The sequence below is a fragment of the Pezoporus wallicus genome, unplaced genomic scaffold (assembly GCF_028554395.1).
Source record: "Pezoporus wallicus isolate ANWC-B61680 ecotype Strahan unplaced genomic scaffold, APGP_CSIRO_Pwel_v1 contig_3324, whole genome shotgun sequence".
NCBI classification, from domain to species: domain Eukaryota; kingdom Metazoa; phylum Chordata; class Aves; order Psittaciformes; family Psittacidae; genus Pezoporus; species Pezoporus wallicus.
Genome location: NW_026643042.1, coordinates 1,027,945 through 1,042,316, shown reverse-complemented (window position 1 = coordinate 1,042,316; position 14,372 = coordinate 1,027,945). Strand labels below are relative to the sequence as shown.

The 14,372-nt window shown below is 40.5% G+C and overlaps 1 protein-coding gene across 1 annotated transcript in view; it reads left to right on the top strand.

Annotated features, from left to right (window-relative positions):
• The window catches only part of TENT4B (terminal nucleotidyltransferase 4B), a 49,327-nt gene that overhangs the window by 19,348 nt on the left and 15,607 nt on the right, over positions 1-14,372 (top strand). The window contains exons 2-3 of the mRNA XM_057396528.1: positions 9,040-9,163; positions 14,294-14,340. Coding sequence (XP_057252511.1) covers positions 9,040-9,163; positions 14,294-14,340 — 171 coding nt within the window. The remainder of the gene's footprint in view (positions 1-9,039; positions 9,164-14,293; positions 14,341-14,372) is intronic.

Genomic DNA, 14,372 nt, shown 5'->3' with positions numbered 1-14,372 from the left:
GTACCGGACATGCTAGAACTTCAGTATGAACTAGAGTCAAAGGCAGCCAAGTGGTATGCCACGATTGATATTGCCAATGCATTTTTCTCAATTCCTTTGGCAGCAGAGTGCAGGCCACAGTTTGCTTTTACTTGGAGGGGTGTCCAGTTCACTTGGAACCAACTGCCCCAGGGGTGGAAACACAGCCCTACCATTTGCCATGGACTGATCCAGACTGCACTGGAACAGGGGCAAGCTCCAGAACACCTGCAATACATTGATGACATTATTGTGTGGGGCGATACAGCGGAAGAAGTCTTTGAGAAAGGGAGGAAAATAATCCAAATCCAGCTGAAAGCCGGTTTTGCCATAAAATGGAGTAAGGTCAAGGGACCTGCACAGGAGATTCAATTTTTGGGAATAAAATGGCAAGATGGACATAGACAGATCCCCACAGATGTGATCAACAAGATAACAGCAATGTCTCCACCAACTAATAAGAAAGAAACGCAAGCTTTCTTGGGTGCAGTGGGGTTCTGGAGAATGCACATCCCAAATTACAGTTTGATTGTAAGCCCTCTCTATCATGTGACCCGGAAGAAGAATGATTTTAAATGGGGCCCTGAGCAGCAACAAGCCTTTGAGCAAATTAAACGCGAGATAGTTCATGCAGTAGCCCTTGGACCAGTCCGGACCTGGCCAGATGTAAAAAATGTGCTGTACACTGCAGCTGGGGAGAACGGTCCTACCTGGAGCCTCTGGCAGAAAGCTCCAGGGGAGACTCGAGGTCGACCCCTCGGCTTTTGGAGTCGGGGATACAAAGGATCTGAGGCCAGCTATACCCCAACTGAGAAAGAGATACTGGCAGCCTATGAAGGGGTTCGAGCTGCTTCGGAAGTGATTGGCACTGAAGCACAGCTCCTCCTGGCACCCGGCTGCCCGTGCTGGGCTGGATGTTCAAAGGCAGGGTCTCCTCTACACATCATGCAACTGATGCTACATGGAGTAAATGGGCTGCACTAATTACACAACGAACTCGAATAGGAAATCCCAGTCGTCCAGGCATTCTAGAAGTCATCATGGACTGGCCAGAGGGCAAAGATTTCGGAATGTCACCAGAGGAGGAGGTGGTGCGTGCTGAAGAGGCCCCACCATATAATAAACTGTCAGAAAGTGAAAAGCAGTATGCCTTGTTTACTGATGGCTCTTGCCGTATTGTGGGAAAGCATCGGAGATGGAAGGCAGCTGTATGGAGTCCTGGACGACAAGTTGCAGAAACTGCTGAAGGAGAGGGTGAATCGAGTCAATTTGCCGAGGTGAAAGCCATCCAGCTGGCCCTGGACATTGCTGAACGAGAAAAGTGGCCAGTACTTTATCTCTATACTGACTCATGGATGGTGGCAAATGCCCTGTGGGGGTGGTTGAAGCAATGGAAGCAGAGCAACTGGCAACGCAGAGGTAAACCCATCTGGGCTGCTGCACTGTGGAAAGATATTGCTGCCAGGGTGCAGAACCTGGTGGTGAAGGTACGCCATGTAGATGCCCATGTACCCAAGAGTCGGGCCACTGAGGAACACCAGAACAACCAACAAGTGGATAAAGCTGCTAAGATTGAAGTGGCTCAGATGGACTTAGATTGGCAACATAAAGGTGAATTATTTTTGGCCCGGTGGGCCCATGACACCTCAGGCCATCAGGGCAGAGATGCAACATATAGATGGGCTCATGGTGGAGGGGTGGACTTAACAATGGACACTATTGCCCAGGTTATTCATGAGTGTGAAACATGCTGCAGTTAAGCAAGCCAAACGGTTAAAGCCTCTTTGGTATGGAGGAGGATGGCTGAAGTACAAATATGGGTAGGCCTGGCAGATTGACTATATCACGCTGCCACCAACCCGCCAAGGCAAGCGCCATGTGCTTACCATGGTGGAAGCAACCACCGGGTGGCTGGAAACATGCACTGTGCCCCATGCCACTGCCCGGAACACTATCCTGGGCCTTGAGAAACAGATTTTGTGGTGACACGGCACCCCTGAGAGAACTGAGTCAGACAATGGGACTCATTTCCGAAACAACCTTATAGACACTTGGGCCAAAGAGCATGGCATTGAGTGGGTATATCACATCCGCTAACCATGCACCAGCCTCTGGGAAAATCGAACGGTACAATGGGCTGTTAAAAACTACACTGGGAGCAATGGGTGGGGGAACTTTCAAGCACTGGGATACACACTTACCAAGGCCACCTGGTTGGTCAACACCAGAGGATCTGCCAACAGGGCTGGCCAGCCCAGTCAGAGCTTTTACATACTGTAGAAGGGGATAAAGTTCCTGTGGTGCACATGGAGAATTTCCTGGGGAAGACAGTCTGGGTTGTACCTGCTTCAGGTAAAGGCAAACCCACTCATGGGATTGCTTTTGCTCAGGGACCTGGATATACTTGGTGGGTAATGTGGGAAGATGAGGGAGTCCGATGTGTACTTCGATTTCATTTTAGGGGAAAACAGCCAATGAACTCAATTATATGCTGTTGCCTGCTATGTAGCACTTTTATAGCCCACCAACTAGATGTCTTCAGGTTACCAGTGACTGCCCCTGACTTCCCTCCGACCATCATCCCAACACAAAATGAACTTTGATGAAACCAGATGAGCTCAGCGGTGACCAGACAAGTTCCATGGTGTCATCAGCAGGCAACAATCCAACACTGCACACTGTCTCTCCTGCTCTGAAAGACTGTTACAGGAGATGGAGCCTGACATCATGGACCAGATGAACTCAGCACCTCTATAGGGATTGGTCCATGCACTAAGGAATGATATCTCTCTCTTTGTGTATGTGTGTGTGTGTATATATATATATATTTTTTTGTGTGTGTGTATATATATATATTTTTGTGTATATACATATATGTATGTGTATATATATGTGACAAGACTGACGGTATGTTGAAAAATGTGGGATCTAAGCATGACGTGAATGGTATAGAATAAGGGGTGGATACTGTCCTAGGGTCAGCAGTAGCAGTCATTTTTGTCCTTCTTAGTAGTTGGTGTAGTGCTGTGTTTTTGACTTTCAGCCTGGGAACAACGCTGATAACACCAGTGCGTTTTAGTTACTGCTCAGTAATGTTTAGTCTGACCAAGGACTTTCTGAGTCTCATGCTCTGCCAGGGAGGAGAGGAAGCCGGGAGGAAGCAGAGACAGGACACCTGAAACAAACTAACCAAAGGGGTATTCCATACCGCAGCACGTCATGCCCAATATATAAACTGGGGGCAGTTACCGTGAAGGGCTAGATCACTGCTTGGTCAGTCTGGGTGTCGGTGGGTGGGTGGTGAGCGGTTGTATTTTCTTCCCTCGTTATTTCCCTTATAATTTCTATTATTGGTGGTAGCAGTAGTGGTTTGTGTTATACCTGAGTTACTGGACTCAACCTGTGTTTCTTTCGATTTTCCTCCCCATCCTTCTGGGAGCTGGGGGAAGAAGAAGGTGGGGAGTGAGCAAGCAGCTGTGTGGTTCTGAGTTACCGGCTGGGCTTAAACCATGACATTATGCTCGTGCAAGACTAATGTTAAAATGTAAAGTTCATTTGGGAAGCTGTTGGATTCCCCATCTTGTAGAGTGTCCATTTTGCTTTTCAAATAAATATATATATATAAAAAAAAGCAGTTGGGAGGGGAGAGAGGAAGAGTTGGGCTCCCTGTGTCTGTCCCTGTTTCAGCCACTTCAGCACCAGCTAGGTTGCAGATGGGAGAGGGAGGAGCTTTGTTTAGTTCATTAAACTTCTGAAGAATCAGAATTTCCTGCCATGATTTTTTTTTTTTTTTTGTTACTGTGACAAAACCAGTACCATCTTTTTTTTCTTAGCAGAACACACTGGGAAGCTTCAAACTAGAGATATTTGCTCTTTTGTGCAGGAATACTTTTTCTGTCAGGGGTGGAGGGATGGATGCAGTTAGGACTCTTAGGTATTGATGCTTTGAAGAAGCTAAAATACCTCAGGTTCCTTCTTCACATTCTTTCCCAAAGACAGTTACAAACCTGAAATTCTGCTATATTTCTCCTTGTTACCTTTGAATTTTAGTTATTTATTTATGTATTCCTTCAGGAGATTTAAAATAGTAGGGGCAATGGAACATTGTCCTACAGGAATTATTCATCCAAAGAAAAGTCAGATGGAAAAGGCTAATTTAATGCTAAAAGGGTGTGTTGCAAGTATCCCATCCAAGTGTGGATGTAAAATCAATAAACTCTTACATCAGAAGTGGTTCATCTTAAAACATAGAGTTTGGATGGCAAAAGTCATCACTGAGTCATTTTTAACCACTGGAGCAGAAGCTATGGGTAACACCCTGATGAAATTAGAACATGCGTGCCTGCATAATTTCTCCTGTGAAATGAAGAGTGAAGAAGAGCAAGAGGAGAGTGGAAGCATAGCACAGTTCCAGAATGACAAAAGCAGGAAACTTTTCAATTAAAACTTACTGCTTTGGTTAGTGTAATACTGCATCATGGCATGCAAAGGCAACACTTCACTACTAGCCTGTGATTAAGCAAAAGCAGTATTATCTTTGGCTGGCTGCTGTGCTTAGAAGGACTCTGCTCTGCTGCTCAGCTGCTTGGGGCAGGCAGGGAAGGTTTGTGGCATGGATCCTAGTGCAGAGGAGTGAAACTTGTATCATTTTGAATTACATTTCATAAAGCGATGTACCTCCCAGTATCACTCTTGGTTCCAGTTCTGGACTTGCAACAGTTGCAAGTTGTGCTGTTTTATGTGTCAGGTAACTGAAGTGTATGGTCAATTGTATGTGCTTGTCCACATATCTGTCTGTGTGCTGTGCATATAAAACAGAAATAACATTTTGTTTGTACCTGATTATTTTTTGATTTCTTGAGGTGCAGTAAGATACATACTCCAGAATAAAAACGTCTTGGGTATATGTAAACTTATTTGAGAAGACTGAGTTGCACATCTAGGGCCCACAAGTTGTGCTACAAAATAAAGTAAGGTATGATACAATTAAGAAAGAAATGTAAAGTGCTGTGTTCTGTAGTGCTTATATCTGCACAAAGGCTGAGGCTTTTCATCTGAGTGGCTCAAGCCCAGCAGACTTGCCTTCCTTGTGCTATTCAGTGATGTTATGGTGGGAAGTTCTTCTCATGGTTACAGCTTTTGCAGCCATAATTTATTTTGTAATGAGGCATCACTATCTCTGTCAGGTAAACATAACACACTATAATCCACTCACTAGTGGCCTCTGTATAATTCCATTCTGTCTGTGAAATTCTGATGGAATCATCCAGGCTTGAAAACAGGGTGTAGTGCAGGTAGTACTTTGTTTTAAAACATACTCAGATAAAGTGAAAGAGACTGTTTTATTTTTCTTTTCCTCACATGTCAAGATATCCTGAAGTGCAGAACAAAGACCTACTTGTACAGCTATTTACTATAATAAAACCAGTAAGCTAATGGTCTCACGTATTGCAGAGAAGTATCTCCATGCATCCCAAGTAGGTCTTGGGTGTTGGGTATGCTTCAGTGTGACTGTAAAGCCAAACTAAGTATTTCTTCATAGTGAAATTGGGTTTATTACAGTGTAATTTTCTTTCTAAAATCAAGTCTCCTTTTAAGGATTTTTATCTAAAATAATGAGTGTAATGGCAATAAATAATAAAATACTGTTCAGATGCCAAAAATAGCTCCTCAGTCTCTTTGATCTGCATTTCGGCTAAAGATATAAAATTCCACTAGAGACTCTTATAAACAGACTCCATTAATCCAAATAAATTGTTTTGAAAAACAGCTACTGTAATAGATGTTGATTAAGACAGTGAATAACATTGAGTTTTAATTTTCAGTACAGCTTGAATTAACTCCATATTAATTAGAGTCAAACCTCCAAGTCTTATTGTGCTGCTCTGGAATCTGTGTATGGCTACTTCTATTTGTCTTGGCTTTAATTAATCATTCCCTTATTTTTTGGCAGCAGCCATTATCAGGCAGGGAGGTATGGTTCCAGGTGCAGTCTTGAACCTTCATGGCTTCTGCCTGCTTTCTGCATGCTGTGGTCTGTGCAGCACAGGCAGTCTTAGAAGCAGATGAAACACAGATATGTCTGTAGTATTTCCAGCTGGTGTGTCGATGGGAACTTTTCCTAGTAGTCTTTAAGCCTTTTTTCTGTAATTGAAAAAGTGCAAAGTTCATTTTTTCTACATCTGCATTGTTTAGTAATGCTCAGTGCATGTGTAATGTGAGTTTCTGTGGTTTTCCATGCTGCTTAACTTTTTGTTTTGCCTTAAGGCTTTACATATGACTAACTGAGAATAAGAAGGATCCCCTTTAAAGAGATGCAGACGCATGTTATTTATGTTTAGAAAAAGAAATACATCTGGTTCTGACCACACATAACTATTTTGTGTGCTTCTAAAGAATGCACCAATTGATGTAATTATCTCGATTAAGAGTGTCAGTAGAGCTAATAAAGAGAAGTGCCCCAAGAACTGCAGTGTCTGTATGTCTTGACAGTTGTGCACTTTGGGGACCTCGTTGCTGATTGCCTTGTTCTTTTAAAGTTCCCTTATGGGACAGGGGAACAATTAACTCCTGTAAAGCAGAAGCCCAGGAGCAGCTGGGCCTGCTAAAAATGGGCAGTATTGATTTGTGCTGTGCCATAAATGAATTTCTCCTCGGGGATAGTTGCCTCCATATTATCCCAGCACGTTTTGTGTTAAGTGCCCTCACACAATCTGGTGCCACTCTGCATGGCATGCAGTGCATGTGTGCACTCAGTCTTATGTTACTAAAACGTTGCTCTGGGGTAAAGCTTGTGCCTCGTGGATGTTACCAGTCTGTTCCAGCTAGGCCAGAGGAGCAGATGCAGAAACGGGGCTCGATCAAATCACCATGATGTAGCCCACAAATCAAGTGAAGAGTTTGCTATGCATGATAGGAAGCCAAGGTCTTCCTCTAAGCTGGTTCACCAAATTACAGTTGAAAAATAATTTGAGTTTTCTAGAGCTTGTTTTTTTACCTGTTTTCCTTGTTGCTCCTGTTTTTGAATGCTACCTTAATGGTCAAGCACATGGGGACTGAATTAGTGATTCGGTGTGTGTGATTGGCAGTGGGGACAGAGAGGGAACGTGGTTGTTGGAGTACTCAACTTGTGCTTTGTCACGTACTTCTTCATTCAGCTCTTGCAAGGGGAGGATAGCTGTAAGAAGGTTTAGAGTGCCAACAAATTGAATAGCAGTGAAGAACAGAAGAACAGGAGATGGCTGAAAAGCCAAAGGCAGAGGAGTCAGCGCCTCTGTAAGGGATGGCAGTGGTAGTTTGGAATGTGCTCATTAACCCCAGGTTGTAAGCTTCCAGGGGAAAAACAAGAAAGCAGCTGTAGGAGGAGGTGAGAAATTTCCTAGCGATGTCAAAATAAATGCTGAAAACAGCATTCACTGGTATGAATATTGCAGCTGTGTTCAGAACATCCTTGTGGTACCTGAGGTGATGTGTGTGAACAGGGCATGGTGCCTGTGTGGCAGTAAGAGTGGAGGAGGAAGATGGCACCTAGCATTTTTGCAGATTGTCTGGGGGGTGGTTTTATGTTAGTTTTTAGTTTAAGTGTTTGTAAGGCTCCTTCTGTAAGTGTCAGAGGAGGAGAAGCTTCTTCAAAGGTTGATTTAGCTGTCTAAATTGAGTATCTGTCTGGATTTCCCTTTGAAGGAACTTTCTCAGAGTTCTTTGTGTTAGCTATAGAGAGCTGTGGTGCTGGCCACAATGCTAGGCTTTTATGACTGTTCCTCTAACTCTGTGTGTGTAAGATTCCAATAAATGCTCAGCACAAAGTAATGTAAATATTTTATTCCTCTGTCTCTGAAAGAAGCTTGTGTTGTTCGTAACGCTGCAGTATTGAAGAACATAATGCAGATGGGTTGAGTTCTGTCTCTACCCTGACACTGTTAAATACAACTTTCAGGTATTTTAATGTTTTGTTGACACCTATATTCAATTTCCAGTTACTAACATCTGATTTATTTGTGCATGCAGTGGGGAAGTATTAGATTCCACATATCATCTAAGGGCTTGTTTTTAATAAATTGCTCTCTTCTGATGGTCCCTCAGAGCTTTAAGAGGAGATGCAGTTGTACTTGGTAACTAGAAACAATACATTTCTAAAAAACAACCGGCTATTACTGTAATGGTCATTGCAGGAAACAGATGAAATTAATTTAGCTACTCTGTGGCTGAAATTAAAGGGTTGTGTCTGTTTTTCTAAATACACTGTTGGTCAAGATGATGCGTTTATGATATTATGGAAGCATAGAAATTTGTGGCACTGTATGAAGACGTTTTTATTTCAGCTCTAATCGTAGGTAATCTAAACACAACTTAATGACTGACATCTAATATGGTGAATTGTAAAATATATGGGTTAACTGTCTGTCAGTCACGCTTCTGAGCCACCACTGCTATGTGGTGTGTACTTATTGTTGTGGGGGGAGAGTGGCTTTCTAGTTCATGTGTTTTTAAGGAGTAAAAGAAGCAGTTTTCCAGCTCTAGTACTGGCACAATTACTGTCAACTTTTTAAACGCTTGGGACTGAACACAGACTGATGCCTGAAACTCTCTAGCTGGTGCCGAGGGCTGACTAGGGAGCGTTGACTGAAAACCTCCTGTTTAAATAAAGCGTGTACTCGGTGCTTGCAGCTGCGTTCAGATTTGAAGACTGGACCATTCTTTGTATTATGCTGGTAGTAAAATCAGAGTGTGACTTTCAAGGTGAATTGAAGGCGCTTGGAATTAGATTTGCTTCCACACTTTTAGCAAGTGCAGTGCAATATTGACCTATGGCACAAGAAACTAACAGGAAATTAAACATAAGGAAGTGTTGTGAACCTGTTGTTGGTTTGTTTTTTTTTTCAATTGCATGCTACTCTTAAACTGCCCCTTAGCTAGATAGGTGACTAGGAGTTTAAAGAGTGTTTGAGTGGAGTAGTTGCTGTTTCAGTCTCCTGTGAGTTTTTTTCATGACTCTGTTCTTCTGTTTTTTTCCTTTCTTAGTCTTCATGAAGAAATCATTGACTTCTATAAGTACATGTCTCCCAGACCTGAAGAAGAGAGAATGCGGATGGAAGTGGTGAACAGGATAGAAAACGTTATAAAAGAGCTCTGGCCTAATGCGGATGTGAGTGGGACACTGTTCTGGTTTTTAATAAGTTTTTTATGCCTGTTTACTTCATGAAGTATTGAATAGTGAAAATATTGTTTATTTTTCCATATTTAAAACAAAACAAAACCAAACCCAACAACAACCTAACAGCAAAAGGATGTCTAGTCAAATGAGAGAGATGATCTTTCTTCCTATAATAATACAGGTCAACATTTTCTGTCACACATAGGAGCAAAGACAATCTAGATCTGCTGTAGCCAAAGAAAGTTCGTAAGGTATGGCCACACTTAGTCTCATGAATATTTATTTACTAAAATTAATGGGAACATACAAGGCATGCATGCTTGTAAAGTATTGTGTTAAAAACATACATATCTTATGAAAGTCATTGTTCTGCTAGTAGCAGGGCTTCTAGTCCAAAGACCTGTGGTCTTGAATAGTCTGTTAAGCTGGAATGCCAGCAATGCCATGTTACGTAGACCATGCTATTTTTAATAGGCAGTTAAACTAAATTGGTATCTTACAAATTTAAAGGAACCAGGTTTTTTGTACAGGAAAAACAGGTTTGTGGATCTCTAGATCTGTTGTATTGAGCTTAAAATCTGGAGTGCCTCTTTCCACTGAAGATGGGGTTTTGTTAGTACTTGATTCAGCTGAAACAAGTTTCTCCTGGGCAGAGCTATGAAAAGGTTGGATTAAAGAGAAGCTGGAGAAGCTCCTTTTACAGCTTGACATGATTTTATGGGCGCACAGTTGGATTTTTGGCACAATTGCATCTAGTTTAATTGTATCCCTCCACTAACATGATACTTATTTTCAGAATGAAGATGTATAGCTGTTGTCATCTATCTGTAGATAACAATAATGGAAAATAAGGATTTGTTAGCTGGAATAGCAACACAAATTCAGACAGCAGAATCTTAGTATAAGAAATGCTCTTTGATCCTGCCCATGTTAAAGATAGTGGTTTGACATGAGAATCTTAAACCCACTGTTCATTTCAGATCTTAGCCTGTTGTTTGGAATGTGTTTTTTAGAAATTGGCGGAATATGACAGAATAGGAATTCTTTCTGAACTGTATGTATGTGGCGGGTAGTTTTATGTGTAAAATACACTCACATTTTCAAGGTGATTCATGTTATGGTCTAAGTATTAGTGATGTATCATATGGATGTATATATTTTCAGTACAACACATATCTGGTAATTTTTTCATCGAGTAAAACAGTAACTTTTCCACAGAAACTGTGTAAGAGACTTCAGCGTATCTCACAGCTTTTGTATAGCTCTCCTCTAACCCAGTGAAACAGTGTTTAGACCCTAATCAAGAACAGGAATAATGGGCTGCCTGTTTGACAAGCAATAGTATAGGAAACAGCCTGGGTAGAAAACAGTGCTTGCTCTGGTACACCCTGCCAAAGTAATTTCACCACGATAGCTAGATAGCTAATTGCTTCAGCCAGGAGAAGACTTTTTCCTAGACGTGTTTGTGTGCTGCAGACCTAACTAGTGTAATGGGGTGAATGAGTTTGCTACCAGGGGATCTTTCTTTGTTACCAGCAACACATTGAATAGGGCACAAGAACTTAATGCTTCCAGAGATACTGTTTGTAAGACACGCTTGATCTGTAAAAGCTAGGTCTTCTGTATTAAAATAATGGGGTTTTATATGACTTTGGGGCTTGAGAAAATAGTCTTTCCTAAAGCTAATGAAACTGGGTTTTGTTGCTATAGTCTCTTGAAGAGGAGGAAGCAAATTACAAGCCCTGCCACAAGTGACGGCTGACCACTGGGGCTTAGCTGTAACGTAACTGAGAGGAAGCATAACCCATGTAGCTGAAAACTGAGGTTCACTTTTCAATTACTGTGAATTAAAACTGCCATGACCCTCTTTTTCTGCTATTCTTGAAAATGATCGAGAGCAAGAACGTGCCAGTTTTTCTCAAGTCAGTACCTGTTCTTCGGAGCCTAAATTCATTTTGTGTGCTACTGTTGAGGGAGAATTCTCCTCTTGTATGCCCTTCCATTTTCTGGAGGGTAGAAAGGAACTGAACAGTGACACAGCACACCAGGTGACAATCTGGAAATTACTGTAATGTTATTTTTCTAATACTTACTTTATAGATCTGGTTGGAAACTGAATTGCTGAACTCAACTGTGTTCAACTTTGACAATGTTTTATTGTAATTTTTCGGTTGCTTGAGTTAATCACTAACCTTTTGGAAATTGTGTTGGTTTAGCTACTTGTAAGATTTAAGTTTTGAGTGCACTTTCTGAGAAGGTAAAATGTTGTCTGGTCCAATGTCCTCACCTTTAGCTGTAAAGTGGTAAGTTAATGTTTAAGCTGTTCATTTTGAGTCATAGATGCAATTAATCCAGCTAAAATAAACTCGTAAGTTAAACATACACATTCAGTTTGTAATTTCTAACTAAACACAAAGGTAAGACAGACTTTATAAAAATCAGATACCAAGGAAAATAAAAATCAGGCTTCATGAATTGAAACATACAGATTATAGTGAGTGTGTGGTATGTGTCTGTGCACATACTTCTTTTTCCTGTTCCACTTAGGAAAAGGCTGAAAAAGCACAGGGAGCGAGGGTAAAACTAGGTACCCTAAACTGCTACTTTATTTATAGAAGTTAGCAATTGTGTCATTTGCTCTCTTACCCAGGGGAATGTGCTTAGAAGGAAACATTCCTACTAACTGAGAACTGTTCTTGGCATCAGCAAGGCTCTGACCATAAGAAAAGCTTTAATTACACTGAAACTGAATGGTCCAAAATATTAAATGAAAGCATTTTAAGACAAAGTTTTTTGACCAGTTGAATATGAAAGTTTGACTATTGAACAAATAAGTAGCTATAGATTGGAATTTAGGATATGTTTGTCATAATGTCCTCAGCTTTGTGTCTGAATATTATGTAGCGTCATAGGTCTGAAATGAAGTAATGTGACATACTTCACACTCCTCAGTTGTGAAAATACTGTCATTGGAAATGGAAGTAGAAAGATTAACTCTATTTAGTGTGACAAACTTTGGAAAATTCTACCTAATGATGTAGAAGAAAGGGAAAACTAAATTGGGTATGGATAAGATTTTGTTTTGTTTTGATGGAGAGACTTTGGTAGCAAGGACTTTCCAAGCTTTTGTGGGTTTCCAAGCTCTGTTATTTATAGCGAGGACATATTTGGAACATGCTTGTAATTAAAGCTCCTTCAGGTTCTTTGGAATTTAATATGAGTAAGTTTGAAGAAATGTAGGATAAATAGTAACAATAACGTACAGGAGCGGGAGGAGTCCATTATAGTACTGTGAAGTCTTAAGTAATCTTATGACTGCACATACATATCTCTGTCCATATGGAATAAAACCGTAACTGGCAGCGTTGGCACACTACAGAACTAATTCTCAGGTCTCTCAAATCATGACAGTGACCTGTATTTGGGATGCTTTAGATATGTGTGTGGCTACAGAGTTTCAAGAGTTTAAATACCAATTCTGTAAGTCAAAATCCTTTAATGATTCTGTTCTGATTTCCTCACTCTTCCTCTCCCATCTTTCCAGATCTGATCAGAGGCATTGAAGTGTGGGTGTGAGTTTCTTTTACGATAATTCAGTGTTTCTCATACTCTAAATTATTGTACGACAGCAGATGTTGTCTCATTCCTTTTGGTAAAGGTCATATATGTTGAATCAGTAAGTTTACGAATACTTTTGGGGTTGTTTATTCAGTAAAGGCTCTCTCTGATGTTCAGCTGAGCACACCATTTTGTTTAAAAATGTGAAAAGACATTTATTTTTTTCCAAACCTGTCAGTGGTTGTTTGATTGTGGAAAAGCACTTTTCCACATATCAACAGATGATTTTGGTGGCCAAATAAATCCTGGTTTGACTGAACCCAAACAGTTTTACAGGGGATGCTTTTACTATTATCCTGGATTTAAAATAGTAATAATAATTACTTTCTTAGTTCTGTGATGCCTTTATACTTTCATGAAGATCTAGTACAATATTGATGCTAGTTCTGTGGCATCTCTTGCAGTCTTTTCTAGTTTGAGAAGCTGCGAACTTTTAACATTCAAATTACTGCCAGCATGTGCTTTTTGTTGAGGATGACTTGAGGGATTGAGAAGAGTTAAGCAATGTAAAATAATCAAGAGGAAGCACTCAAACTGCTTCCTAGTCTGCTGAAGTACCAAAACATTTACTTGCAAAACATTATCTTTTCCCATCTCTCCGTTTTTCATATCCTGAAGGGGAAAAACATAAGAAGTGGGTCCCTTGACATACAAATAGGTGGCACTCAGAATAGTGCCTGAGACTCATTAAAGCAGAATCCACAGTTCAGTGGCTCCCGGAAACACATCGGAAGACTGTCTGATTGAAATTCAGTCCAAATGTGTAGATATTTGCACTTTGAAGTCTCACCAGTCGCCCTTTGAGACTTAGCACATGAGTCCAACCTCCCTGTGAGGCTTGGCTAAGTTAATGAGAACGTGGTTTCGGATAGCTTACAATGGAAACCTCCTTATTTAAACCTCCAGTTCTAGTAAAAATCCAGCATAATAAATGAAATCTGGGGGATGTGAAACTCTCTGGAACATTTTTTGTTTGTTGTTTAAGCAGAAATAAAGAGAGTTGTGGTACTTGATCTGTGATTCAGAAAAACATGGATTGTGATACAATTTTTTTTAGTATGCAAAGCAGTGAAAATATATTAAACTTAGAAAATGTGTTTAAAAACTGAAGGGTACACTTTGAGATATGAAAGCAAAAAATAAATTAAACTGTGGTTTTTTAGTGTTCTATCATTCTAAAGTGTTTTAAGCATTTTGGGTTATAGATTTTTGCTAAATTGGGTCATGGTGAAATTTTTATATTGAAAGAAGGTTTTGTAATAGAAAAATCAAAGTTATTAATGTTTCATGGGTAATAACAATGAAGATTAGTGATTTAAATACACTGAAGATGTGAACACTTTAGCAGAAAAGAGTAATTCTGTTCAGAATGTGCCTGTTAGCAATACCAAAATCTACCAATGGAGGGTAGCAATAACCGGCCTTTACAAGCAATTTAATAGAACTTTTTTTGTCTTCTGAAGCCTGACAATTTGTTTTCATATATCCTATTCTGTGTTTCAGGTGCAGATATTTGGAAGTTTCAAAACCGGTTTATATTTACCTACAAGGTCAGTAATGTTTCAGTATAAATTCTGTACAA